This window comes from Pygoscelis adeliae, unplaced genomic scaffold (assembly GCF_000699105.1).
Source record: "Pygoscelis adeliae isolate BGI_AS28 unplaced genomic scaffold, ASM69910v1 Scaffold154, whole genome shotgun sequence".
Taxonomy (NCBI): Eukaryota; Metazoa; Chordata; class Aves; order Sphenisciformes; family Spheniscidae; genus Pygoscelis; species Pygoscelis adeliae.
The window spans coordinates 2,912,259-2,925,936 of NW_008825113.1; the positions used below are offsets into that span (position 1 = coordinate 2,912,259).

At 38.3% G+C, this 13,678-nt stretch overlaps 1 protein-coding gene across 1 annotated transcript; it reads left to right on the forward strand.

Annotated features, from left to right (window-relative positions):
* The first annotated feature begins 3,699 nt into the window (after positions 1 to 3,699).
* On the forward strand, positions 3,700 to 10,691 carry RIPPLY3 (ripply transcriptional repressor 3). Its single transcript, XM_009328027.1, has 5 exons — positions 3,700 to 3,740; positions 4,574 to 4,696; positions 5,615 to 5,684; positions 9,224 to 9,291; positions 10,544 to 10,691. The coding sequence occupies exons 1-5, from the start codon at positions 3,700 to 3,702 to the stop codon at positions 10,689 to 10,691; spliced, it is 450 nt and encodes a 149-aa protein (XP_009326302.1).
* The last annotated feature ends 2,987 nt before the right edge of the window (positions 10,692 to 13,678 follow it).

A 13,678-nucleotide genomic window follows, 5' to 3' on the forward strand; every position in this document is an offset into this window, starting at 1 on the left:
GGTTGGTCAAGCAGGACCTGCCTTTCATGAACCCGTGCTGGCTGGGCCTGATGCCCTGGTTGTCCCGCACATGCCTTGTGAGCGCCCTCAAGATGAAGTGCTCCATAATCTTCCCCGGCACCGAGGTCAGGCTGACAGGCCTGTAGCTCCCTGGATCCTCCTTCCGGCCCTTCTTGTAGATGGGCGTCACATTGGCAAGCCTCCAGTTGTCCAGGACCTCCCCCATTAACCAGGAAGTTCTCCTTCTCCCGCTTAAGAAATACGAGCTTTGTGCTGCTGCTATATCCTGTACATATTCTACAGAGAGAGGAACAAAGTCTCCAGTGGTCCTAACTTGGCATTATACACTGTTCCTTTGTGTGACTTTATCTTATGCAGGAAGTCAAAATACTTACCCAGCCACATCAAAAGAAAGAAAACAAGCAAAGTATACAACCTCAAAAGAAAGCTCTCAACTTTGGAATTCACTTTCTCTGTAATAGTTCAACAGCACATGCATTGCTGACCTTCAGAGCACACCGCAAAACACGACTGTTTATATAACCTTTGCACAATGAGGAACATGCTTTGCTTAATCCTGTAGTGGCATCGAATGCAGTCAACTATATTATGATCCTTTTTGTTTTTAAGGTTCCCTTACCCTGGAAATGTTTATGAGTAAGTGAGAAAACTGAATCAAAACTTCATGATGCAAGGGAATCTAAAGCAGAACAATACACGGGCAAAAGCAGTCACCATTTTAAGACAAGTTTCTACATATGTTTGCACATTCTCAATTACAATAATTTGAAGCCATAAAGTTGCTGTAGGTTTTCTAGTTTCTATTATAGAAACTAGACTTAATCGTGTGGTTTAGACTTAATCGTGACAAGCTCTGATTAAAAGGTTAAGAATTTTAGATTGGGAAACATTCATTTTGTTGTTATTGTGAAGCCAAGGCCTTGTATGCACCAGGAAATTTACTAAAATAGGTATTCTAAAATAACTATGTCAATCAGTTCCTCCTTATAGGAGGGTGAAAGGAAGCCTTGGAAAGAAACAGTGAGTAATACTAGCCCTCAGACTTCCCAGAACACTTGGAGTTTTGTCATGGAGAAAAGATTACAGAAAGATGTTGCAAGATGCTGAACACGCGTGCGTGCGCGCGCACACACACACACACACAGAGACATGAAATTGTTTAAAGAGAATTTGAAAAACTGAAGAAAGTGAATAGGCTAAATTTTTAATTTCTGCCCGCAGGCTTGGAGAATCCCCACCCCCAATGGGAGAGAAAGGCCAGCTTCAGCCTAGGGGGGGTAAATCTCCCGTAGCTCTTCAAACAGTCTGCATGGGAAGGCTCCCAAAGGAGGCCACTCAGAACAGGGAGCCAACTCTACCATGTAACCTCAGCATAGGTGAATGTCTCTTTTTGACTTTAAAGGAATATTATGAGACTGGCCTTGCTGTGCTTTGTGAATGGCTCAGTTTCTTCCTCCCTCTGTTCCCTAAAAGCTTTTCCAACAATTTCTCTTTGAGGAGCTTTGCATGCTATTAGTGGCTACAAATGCCTGTGTGATGTTGCTTAATACCAGATATTATTCAAAACTATAAATGCTGTGGAGCTACCCTGTTTCCTTGGCTATACCAATTTATATTGAACAGTCTTTGTTCTTGCAAATGCACAAGTGCTTTCATGAGAAAACTGAGTAAAACAGGTTTCCCACAAAGATAAAAAACCTCTTCCAATTAACACAAAATAATTATCTTATGACTCACCTCTCTCTAAGAATCAAGTCTGTCAAAGTTATTCTGAGGTAGTATCAGAAGTCTGAAAAATATTTCTGGCTTCTGGGAAAAATGGATGAGCATCTCTGTAACAGAAACAGTGTTTTCTGATTGTGTGAAGTGTTCTTCACCAGGTACAGCACCTTGTATTAAAATTAAGTCTATTGCAAAAAGTAATATAGTTCTTACAATTAGACAGCTATGACCGGCTTACCTGCTGCCTGTTTTTTTTTAGAAACTAGAGATCATACACTATTACAGCTGCTTATATTTTACTGAAATAAACCATTTTCCACAGATCTGCAACCTGATTTTAGCTAATGATTTCCATGAAAAATACCAGTTAAAGTTGTGTGCTTCAATTAATTAGTACAGTAATGTAATATTAAGTTACATTTTTTCTACAGTGTTACATGTAATTATATTAGATTACATTATAGCTTCTTTAACAAAATTGTATTTTCAATAGTTTTGTAACAAATTTGGTCTCACAGGGCTTTATAAAAACAGATTTATTTGATGGTTAGTTGTCATCTTCTGGAGAGCTATACTTTAGTAGTTTAGGTTTTGGTCCTGCACTAATATCCACCTTGGCAGATTCTATCCAGAGTTATAAATCAATTACCCTCACATATGGATCTGATTGCAAGATCAGGACCATAGACATCAGTTGTGTAAATGCACACTTCCCTTTCAACTATCAAGTTAAATTAGGTCTAAAAAAACCTAAGCTGATGAAATTATATATGTGTATTTAAGACTGTAATTCAGCAAGATATTTAATTACAATCTAGAGTACTTAAGAAGTTTGCCATTTTTTCTCAGGACCCATGCTGCTATTTAATATATAGTTTGTTATTTGAATATTATTCACTGTATTCTTCATTCTAATAATTGCATTGATATTGATACATAAATGTTTAAAGTTATTAGACTGTGCACGTATTTTCTAGACACTGTGCATATATTTTCTTCTTTGAGATATAGTATTATTTACTTAGTTAGAAATTTACAAATATTATACAGCATTTAAACATGGGAGGGAGTAGATTTAGGCTGCGAGTCCTCTATTGCATATTGTCAGTGCTTCCCAGAACAGCATTTAATGTCTTTGGCCTTTGAGTTTAAACCATGTCTATTTGTCACAGCAAGAAGGGATGTTTTAAAGAACAGCAAAAATTAATGTAAGAATTGGACCTCAACAAATCGAATCCTGGAAACTGTTACTGAAGACTACTTCAAAAACTTCAGAACCTGTGTTACTCTATTACTTTTGGCAGTCTTAGGAGCCCCAAGTAGCTAACACAACCATACAACTTGCATCAATTGAGGAAAATCAGTCTGACTTTCAAATCTGACCTAAGCGCCTCCCTCTTTGAAGAAAGGCATTTAAATTTAAGCAAAAGCAGTAGAATGCACAAAAAACCCACATGTGCAAAGGTACATATACAATGCCTTCTAATACAGAACAATTTCAGGGGAAAATGATGTCTCTCAAGTGAATCTATCCAGTGGTCTTTATCTGTGAGTCCAGCCCCTTCTTGCTGACTGGACACGTGCTACCTCCAGCTGGATCATAACTTGAAAAAGAGCCACAAGGCTCACCTTGGAGGGATCTGACGCCCACAGAGAATTTTCAGTGTCCTCTCAAACTGACTGTTTTGATGGTTTCTTTAGCTAAGCCAGCTAGAAGGGACCTAATTTGTACTAAATAATCAACAGACATTCCATGTTCAGTAAATGAAGTTATTTTTCTCTCTCTGAGAAGAAAGTTCACAGTAGAAACCAATTATATTTGGGAGCTGAATCTGTTTCCTTTGATGTCAATGTGTAAACAGCACCAGCAGAAAGGGAATTCAGGTTTAGGTTCTTATAATCCTCTTACATCTCTGCAGCAGCTGGGAAAGAAAGGAAACAAAGTGAACCGTAGCAATGAACCACAACAATGAAAATCAGATAATGTCACCCACCAGGTAATAATTCTTCCTGTACAATGCAACAGGCAATAAGTAATGCACGCTACGAATGAAAACAGTGGGAAGAAAGCTTGGAAGAAGTCTGTTTCTATTCAGTCTTTGTAGGCTTAAAGCATATATTGCATACTTTGAAATAAAAGATTCCTCAAAGCGATGGCATTCATAACCCTTATTCTTTGACAAAGTAATCTTTCTTGGCATAAGCTTTCTTCTCCATCCGTGAAATAGCAATCAAATTAAAGGAACATGCCTATAGTCTTGAGGAAGTCACTAGGCCTGTGTTTAAATCCTCCCACCTTCGCTGATTTTTGGTACCTTTTTCTCTTTTAAAGTTAGGACATGGGAAAGGCTTCAGTCGTTTAAAAAAATATTTTACATTTAAAGTTCTCTTCAAGTCTCTGTCACACTTTTCTAGGGCAGGATGTTGATGAGTTTTCCCAAGACATGCAAAAAGAGTATTTACATCATATATTTCATATAGAGTAAATACGGAGCTTGTAAAACAGCGACAGAAAGATAAAAAGCGCGGATTATTTTCCATGTGATTTCCTAACCAAACGTAACAAAAAGCCTCTGTTTCCCTCGCAGTGCTCTCCCCAGGACAGCCTGCCAGCCTGAGAGCCCTATCTGTGAACTGTTTGGGGGAGTCAAAAGAAATCTCATTAAGGACCTTTCTCTCCTTTTACCTGAGGCCGTGTTTGTTTTAGGTAAGTATTCTTTGGGAGTTAAGATAAAGGAGGGGCTGAAAGGCCCAGGCAAGCGCCCAGCCTGCCGTAGGCTTTAGACCACCAAACGCCATGGAGGGTGCAGCTGCAGGTCTCCCACTCCAGGCTGCAGCCGGTCGCATCTGTCACGGCTCCGGGGGCGCCCGGCGGCAGCGGCGGCAGACGCAACACACCCCGGCAGCGGCGGCAGCAGCATCACCCGCCCCGGCCGAGGGAGCGCCCAGAGAGGTAAGGCAGGCGCAGGGAGACTTTTTTCAGCAGCTTTCCTTTCAAAACTCCGACTGTAAGTATCCTTTGAATGTAACGATTTCGGCATTGAATAGACAACAAAAAACAATTCCCAACTTCAGAAGTAAAGGGCAAAATATGTTTCCGAAAACGTTTCACTTGGAACAGGTATTTTATTTGCTTTGCCAATATTTTATCCTTTTCAGCCAAATATTTCAGAACTTACTCATAAATGGAAGTAAATGAAAATTAAGGTTGCGGTAACTGATTTATTGGGTTTTTTAAGTTTATTTGCCTTTCATATCTGAAAGTACTTTTCCATTTCCCCAACTGTATGGATCTGTTACACAGCAGCAGAGATGGAAAGCACTGTTAAAAAGAGCATCCATAATGGCAGTCCCCCGCACCAAACAAAAGGCAGATGCAGCATCCACCACTGCATATGCTCTCTTGAGCTAATTAGATCAGATTGCCCATGTCAGTTTAATGCTGGAGTTGCTTACTCAATAAATAGCCAGCCACTCAATGACGACATGGAATCTGTATTTAGACATGCTGTCCCAGAGGGAGGGTTACTTTTTATTTTGTAGCAGTGCTGCGTAAATAAAAAGATTTCAGTATTAATTACATCATCATTTGAAGTTCAATGCAGTCACTTTGAGTTGCGAAATCTTAAAGGGAAATTACACCTTAGTTAAAAATGTGTGAGCCATTGCCTAGTTTGTTTAATCAGATCGGAGACAGAAGACAGATTAATATTGCCATAGAAATCAGATTTACCAAATCAAAATGTGTCGAAAAGAAAAAAATCATGTTATTTCAAAAGATACCAGCAGAATCTAGCAAGAGGAGCTGTACTGTATGGGTATTACCACAAAGAATTAACTGTGGGAGCGCTATTCTATCTTAATCTTTCAGCAGCCCTGCTTTATGGAGGCCCTGGATGCTCACAGCAAGAGACGGTGAGATGACAGAGAATCACCAAATGGTGAGACTAAATTCTGGAGAAAATAATCCTTATAGAAAACAGGTGCAGAAATTGAAACTATTTGAACACAGGAAGTGAGGCTTGGTCATCTATTCATTTGTTCTTTCAAGCATTTCTTCAGTGTTAGAAAATATGGTTCAAATTACAGTGTTCTGTACATGATAATGGTTAAGAGTGTCTCTAATTTTGTATCAGATACAGAATCATTATCAGTTCTTAAAGAGCTGCAGAAAGCACTGCTTACTCAAAACAACCCTTATTTTAACAGCAGTTTTTATTTGCTTAATTATAAAAATAAGAATATCCTCAGTTTGAAATTTCCAGGCCTAGTCTGTATGTGATATTTTGTATATAGGGAGAGTTTGAGTGAAAATGACTCTAAGATGAAATTTAAAAAACATACTTCCAGATGCACAATTTTATTGATTGTTTTTTGGGAGGGATGTTGCTATAGCTAAACCAGCTAGGAAATCAACAGAAAAATGGATTTTAAAGTAGCTCTTACTGCCAAATGCCTTTGAAAGGCACCGTGATTATTAGTTTTACTTACTCATGTAAGAAGATTGGTTAGGCTCAAAGAACAAAAATAAAGAGATTGAAGCACATTCAACACAGGTCCCAACGCTGTGAACTTTAAAAAATATATTGAAAGGTGCTAGTCCCATGCTTAGTTTTAAGCACCTGCATAAGTTTTTGCAGCATCCGATCCACAGTTACATCTTCAACTTTTTACCAAAGGCTCAGCAGGTTAAGACAACAACTCTCCTTAGTGCAAGTCTTTAAAGGCTCGCAATTTCTACTATATTCTAACACGTGCAACACCTTTTTACCTTGTACTTTCGTCTGCTGAAGATGGAGGTAGTTACTGTACAGATCTGAGGGAGTGCCACACTCTTCTTGGCAGGCGCCTTGGGAAAGCCTGCGGAAGAACGTCCTTCCCAGCAGTGTTCCAAGCTTTGCCAGAGGCACCTGTAAATTTGCTAAGGATAAGAGGAGTCTTACTCTCATGAGAGTACATGCTTACAGTGATGATTTCAAGAAAATAAGGTTTCTGAAATCAGGAAGTTGTGATTTATTACTGAGGTTATGTTTTTATAGGAAATTTTATTCAACCAGCTCAAAAGTTTGAATTCACACTTGGGCTTCTGCCCACTTGTGTGAGAAAAACAAACCATATACGAAGTTTTCCACATTCATGCTAACAGCCTGGCATTGTTTCAAGCCAAGCGTAATTGAAACAGTTGGTTTCAATTTTTTAACATTTCTCCTTCCTGCCAGAAGCTTCTCAGATCCTTCTCATGCATACCTTATGGCCTGTCCACACTGCTTGAGCATCCTAGATGCCTCTGTAGCTTGGGACCTAATGAGGGCTGAAGGAGGGCTTTAGGAGCCCTTTCATATGCTTTGTAACAGGGGCACAACAACTGAGGAAAGATGCTTGGATACTTTGTGTGGTGCATAGGTGGGAAGAGGTGCTCACTAATGCATACCTACATCCCACAGCTGTGGAAGACAACTTTTCTTCAGCAAAGTTACTGAGGTTTCTAGCAGAAGGCCTTCCAAGATGGGTTGAGCATAGTTTTTGCTAGTTATTTGCATACTGGCTACTTTTATTTTCTGCAATGTATGCATACATTGAAGCCAATGCTTCACAGATCGGTAGACACTCCAAACACCAGAGAGTGAAGCGAATAAAAGTTTCACTATCCTCTGTGTAATTAAAAAAAAAAGTTTAGGAATATACATATAAGAATTTAACCTGAGAAACTGAAAGATGCAGAGCAAAGCACTAAAAAATAAAAGTACTGGTAAAAAAATGTAAATTAATAATTTTACCTCTATTGCCAAGAACATGTGTTACAATATACCCTATAGTTACCTATACATAACATACTTTTCTTTATATAAAAAGTAACACTTTTCCTACTACCTAAATTCAAATATGTTGTTATTTATACCCAAAGAAAAGCCATGAAAAATAATTTGAAGTTACTACTGGCATATCTACAACATAATACAAGTTAGCACTGAACATTCTCTGCTGTATACAAACAACTGAGTTAGATTTTGCAATTAATTGGCTTTTATCAGAATTGCTTTTCAGAAATGCTGTATTACAGTCTGAAAAGAAAAAGCATATAATGTGTGTTTAATCAATACGTATTCTTACATATATAATTATTAAAAAACAATATGTATTCCAGAAAGAAGACAGTAGAAAATACAGGTCAATAAAGATAAAAAAGGCTATTTTAATTTTAATGTAACTATGAAAGGAGAAAAATAACATATGGTATTTAACATAGATATTATGATCACATCTACAATGTTCAGCCAGATCAGGAGTCCATTTTACTAGGTACTGTGGAAACAAAGTAAATGACTCTCCTGATTTTTTAAACACAAAAAAACCTCAACAAAACCCTAACAGCCTGAAGACAAATCATTTTGACTACAAGACAAACAGGTGGGTACGAGAGAAATAGGCCAACATAAAAGGTACAGAGAGAATTCTATAGGACTCCTTGCTCAGTCCGTAGCCCAAAGGCTTTTTGGGGCCCACCAAAATATCCATGCTGAAACCTCCTTCCTCGGAAAGACAGATGAATTGCTCTGACAGTGGCAAAAGTCATCTCTGTCTGACTTGTATCAGAGTGGACCGTTTCTAGCTTCTGTTCACTAGAAGTTCTAGGATAGCAAAGCTAATTCTTCCTATTTTATGCACCATGAAGTTTATAGCAATAGGAGGAAAAAAGAAGTCTTCTTGTTTTAAGATATGGCAGAGAATATGTGTCTACAAGATGAAGTGATAGGGCTCAGTGAGTTTGGGAGATGCTTTCAGATTTACATTCCATGTTTATAATCCTAATAGGATTTAGGAATGTTAACATTTGCCAACTATTGTTTTTTATTGTCACCTTAATGTGAAGAAATTTATTCTGTGCTAAATTTAATTTTGATATCTAAAATATATTTTTGCTACCTACTCTGTTGTTTCAAAATGCTTGCTTTTTTATCACTGTTTGCATAGAAATATGAGATGCCAGTTGTCTCTCGGTTTTACTGTTTGGACTTTTAATGTGCTTGTGTGATCTCTGATTACAACTAAGCTTGCTGACTTGAACATTCCAACTCCAAACCACTGGTTAGTGTAGTTAAAGAGGTATTTTATAAAACCCTAACCTCCCAATCCTTTAAAGTGACTGAATGTCCTTTTTTCTTCCAATCACTGAACTTCCATTTGGTGGTGTTATTAGCTCACCAGTCGCTATAGATATTCCATAAGAACTTCAGCAACATGTACAACTTCATGGCTTTATGGCTCATAAAATGTACAAGTTCAAATGCTTTGTTAAATGTGCAACTATTGGCAGACTATGGGCACATATATTCTCTGAAGTACACTTAGTCGGAGTAAAACAACATGCAGCACAGCAAACAAAGCAACATTACTGTAGAATTTTACAGTTACCTGTAGAAGAAAAAAGTGAAATCTTCATTTTTAGCCTATTCTAAATAATAAATATGTCTCTTTACAGTCAGAACTGGATGGTCAACTAATAAATTTTAGATCAAAAGGAGCCCTGGGCTTTCAACATCCAGTGAGGTGAGTTAAATCCTATCACTTGATACAGGAAAAGTGACACCTTCCAAGACAAGACATATTCCTTCTCGGGAGAAGTATCAGTTTGTCTCTGGAGTATCTCTTTCTAGTAATGTGGTTTAACACACAGGCTCACCAGGCTCCATAGATTTTTAGCCCTCCACAAGGAAAGATGCCCAGGCTGAACAGAACCCGAAACAATATGCCAATAACAAAAATAAGAAAAAAGTAGTCTTATAAGAAACAATGTTCTTCTGCCTCATCTAATTTATATTGACATGTATTAATATGATAAGAAGCTCACAAAGCCCAAATAATTAACGTGAACAGCTGCTAATGGAATGTGACTTGTTACAGATCTGTCGAGCTTGCTTAAATTTGCTCTTGAATAAAAGTTGAACTCCAGGTAAAGCTTTTCCTATGCTTGGGGGTTTTATAAGGGTTTTCACCAACATTTGGATTCTTTAAGGCTTAATGATGTAGAAACTCCTGATCTGGACTTCCATTCAGAGGAGGAAAATTAATGGAATATCCCTCTTCTTTACAAGCACTTGTTTTTATAGAAGTTGTAGAACCTTAAATTCTGTGTCACCTTTATCACTGTCAAATTTAACTGAAAACTGGCCAAAGTGGAACGAAGAGGAAGAGATGTGCATACATATGCACACAAAAACACATACATATGTATACAGACCACGTAAGTTTTGCTTTAGTGGGAAAGCTGATGGAAACCTGAAATGTAAATTAAGACATTTATGATTTCAATACAAGACAATATGAATTTTGAAATAAATCTCTCTCAGCGTACACCTCCTCCTCCTCCACCTGGAGACACAAAACCCACTAAGATCAACCTCTATGCAACCTACCCCAATCTTAGCCTAGTGTCTTAATCTGAATTCCAGAATCCCAGAACATTCCTCAAACTTCCCCCAGTCTAGTGGGACACTTCCATTCTGAACTGTGCTAAAAACCAAACCAAACCAAAACATCTCAGGCACGCGTCATTGCCCAGGCAACACCTTATCAGGGTGGGACCTTAGATAAATCCAATACACAATATGCCCAAAGCAACTGAGGTAACTTAAAATCACCAGTACCTTTTAGTTAGCAACTTCTCTTTTAAAAGACAAGGAACCCTAGGATTTTTATCTCTCCAAAGAAAGATAAAAATAGGTTTTAATACTCAAGCTAGCTTAGCTGGGAAAGTGTCGCATAGTTTTACTTTTTCTCTTAAAATATGTTTTCTTATTAGACTTTATTTGCCCAAGTCCAAATCCCAAAAATTTCTCAACAACATCGGAGAGAAGGTTCTGGCGAGTTTTCCAGTACAAGCTACAATTCACTTCTACAATGATGACACCGACTCTGAGGAAGATGAAGAAGAAATCAGATCAGCCTAATAACAAACAGTGGTCAGCCTTGACAAACACAAAATAAAAATTAAAAAATCAAGAGATAAAAAAAGAACTGTCAGAAACGTCTGGACAAACATCTGACCGAACAAAGAAATACATCAAAGCTCATAAGAAAACTATTTATAACTATCTTACCAAGAAGAATGAGTCAATGCAACTGGAAACTAAGAGGAAATCCTTTTGTGTTTTGAGAGACTTTTAAATTAAACCCCGAAGCTGAACAAAAGATTGTAAGGTTTAAATCAAGTTGGTTTAAGTAACACGGATTAAGAACATTAAGAGCACTGTACTTAGTTACTCATTATTTTTCACATTGCAGTCCTGATAAAATGAAATAGGATTGATTATGAGGCAAAATAATATAATGTACAGCCCCAAAATAACCTGAAGGCTTTGAAACGCAACGTTTGAATTTAAGCAAGAAATTATTTAAAATGCAAAGACTATTGCTTATTAGCTCCATGGGGCATGTTTATTCTGATATAAATGCTCTATGCCAAATTGACCTAATCCATTTCCAGTATAACCCCCTGTCAAGACAAGTTCTAAATGACAGTCGTGATATTTTCTGGGGTCCTGTCATTCTGTTATTATCAGATTTCCTCCCTGTAATCAGAAAAGTGCCTTTTTGTCAGTCAGAAAAAAAGCCAACCTTGATTAAAAACTATGATTTAATTTAATGACACGTTAAAACATGCATTATGTGCTACCTTTTTGTCTTCACCACAATATTCAAATCCTATTTCTATAGCTTAGTGCGGTTGAATTTATGATTTTAATATAACTGACCTACTTGTTGATTCCCATCTAGTGGGGTTTGGATGTGTATCTTACTACCTTGGTATTTCTTTAAAATTGATGTTCAGGAAGACTTAATTTACTAATTTTCATAAGCATCTTTATGTTATGTACAATGTAGACAAATTTATTCCAACACTGTTACTCCACTAGCAAAAACTTTTTTCAGTACAGCTTATTTCATTCAGAGAATTGGTATAACCTGTTGTGCATAAATTTTGTTTGCATAAATTGTGTATGCTCAGAGAGTTTGCCAGTACTTGTCTTGCTATGCCAGCATTTTTTAATTAGCTCAAGGATTAGCTATTTGGCCCCACTATGTTTCAGAATTATTATGCTTCAGGTATCTTACTTATCTCTAACCAAAACTGCCATAGTTTCCCCAGAGACAAGGCAAAGGCAGAATCCAAGATTCTTGGCCTTTTCTACACTACTGTTGGTGGTGTAGATAAGGTCAGGCAGTTGTAAAAGCCACTTAAAGTGTGTGTCAGATCTTCCTCTTAGTACAATGTACCGTCAAACAAAGCGATAGTGTTATAAATTGTAAGTCTAGCAAATTAGGATTCCCAATGAATTAACATATTAGAATGGAGGATTTTTTAAAATTCTCCATTTACAAACTAAAACGTGGATCTAGCAATTAAATTTACCCAAGGAGACAGCATCCTATAAGATATGGAATTACAAGAACTAATTGAAATAGTAAACCCTGGTGCAACACATGAAAATTCAGCTTTTACATTTCACTCATTCATCATCTCCATGTCTTCACTTCCCAACATATGGAACTAAAATACATATATTTTAAAGGTCTTTCACTTCTCTCACAAGACATCCTAAAATTATTTATACTCCAGCTTCATCATTATTCAGTCTGTAGCACAAACAGAAAAGCACCCAAGATCACTTAACAGGTCAGTGATGACATATTCCCTGCAATGGTCAAACTATTGTACATTAAGCCTCAACTTCTTCCTTCCAAGGAGCTCTAGCTTCCATCAACGCTCAGCTGACTTCACTCCCAACATTTGGAGTTCTGCCCTCACCTCGAGTCCTGAGCAGGGCTTTTTCTCACCTTTTAAGAGCCCTCTGTGTGCATCCGTGCTGCCATTTTGATCTGTGCTATGACACAAACCAACCTGGTTACTGCTGAATTGCTCAGGCCTTCATTGAGGATAACTGGAGTCTGGAGGGATGTGTTGAGGGAACCATCTCCATCCCCTATGAAAACGGTAGTCACCACACAATCCCCACACAGCATGGTGCTCCCTAACACACACACACACACTACACTGAAGAGCCATTTGCTTTACACAGATATTTGTCACCATTTAAGGATCCATTATGTAAAAGAAACACTCTGTGGGTTCTTCCTTGCCAATCCTTCCCTTTCTATTGAAACCATGCTGCCTGTTACATCTTCCTTTACAGCTTCTCTGCCTGCGCTGCAGATGCCCAGCAGTGGGCTGTGGTTACTCTGTAGAAAAGCATCAGATGAGACCGGTGCATGCTTGCGCACAGAGGTGCCTGGCAAGAGCTGGTGTTACTGTTGTTGCAGGATAGCAATGAGGAACTAATATCCGCAGGACCACATGACATAAATGGAGGCCAGCTTCAGTTGCAACTGAGACTGATCTTCCTGCATAAAGGAGGGGTTTTGAGCGGGAGGGATTAGCATCAACAGGTGGGACTATGCATCGATGCTGAGGATTGGTTATTAACTCCAGGCAGAAATCTTCAAAAGCTCTATCTGAAAATGCAGTCACTGCAGCTTGGATGACCAGCAGAAATTACCATGTTTTCAGAAAGACAGAGCTTTTGAAGATCTGTGTCTGGAGTTAATACCCAATCTTCAGCATCAACACATCATCTTCCAGTCACTCACTCCACTTGTGTGGAGCTTTGTTATCCTGTCCTGTACTCTCACCAGCTGGCAGTCAACCAGTCTGCAGTGGCAAGCGGCTCACTGAGATCTGTGAAAAAGCCTCCTGGACAAGCACCGGCAGCATGCCGGAACACTGCCAGGTTCTAAGTCAATTTTTGGTTAGTGAAGTCTGCTGAATATTTTGAGAAATGGAAAGCATTGGTTTCAGTGTACTAACTATTTTTCAGGAGTGTTGGTAAAGAACCTTTGGCCAGTAGAAGCAGCTTCAGATGGGGTCGCTAGTAAAACA

What these genes read in the sequence shown, in the direction of transcription:
- RIPPLY3 (XM_009328027.1), top strand. Translation starts at nt 3,700, where the DNA reads ATGAACCACAACAATGAAAATCAGATAATGTCACCCACCAG. An exon ending in CAGATAATGTCACCCACCAG is followed by an intron (nt 3,741 to 4,573) that starts GTAATAATTCTT and finishes CTCCCACTCCAG; the next exon opens with GCTGCAGCCGGTCGCATCTG. An exon ending in GGCTTTCAACATCCAGTGAG is followed by an intron (nt 9,292 to 10,543) that starts GTGAGTTAAATC and finishes TTTTCTTATTAG; the next exon opens with ACTTTATTTGCCCAAGTCCA.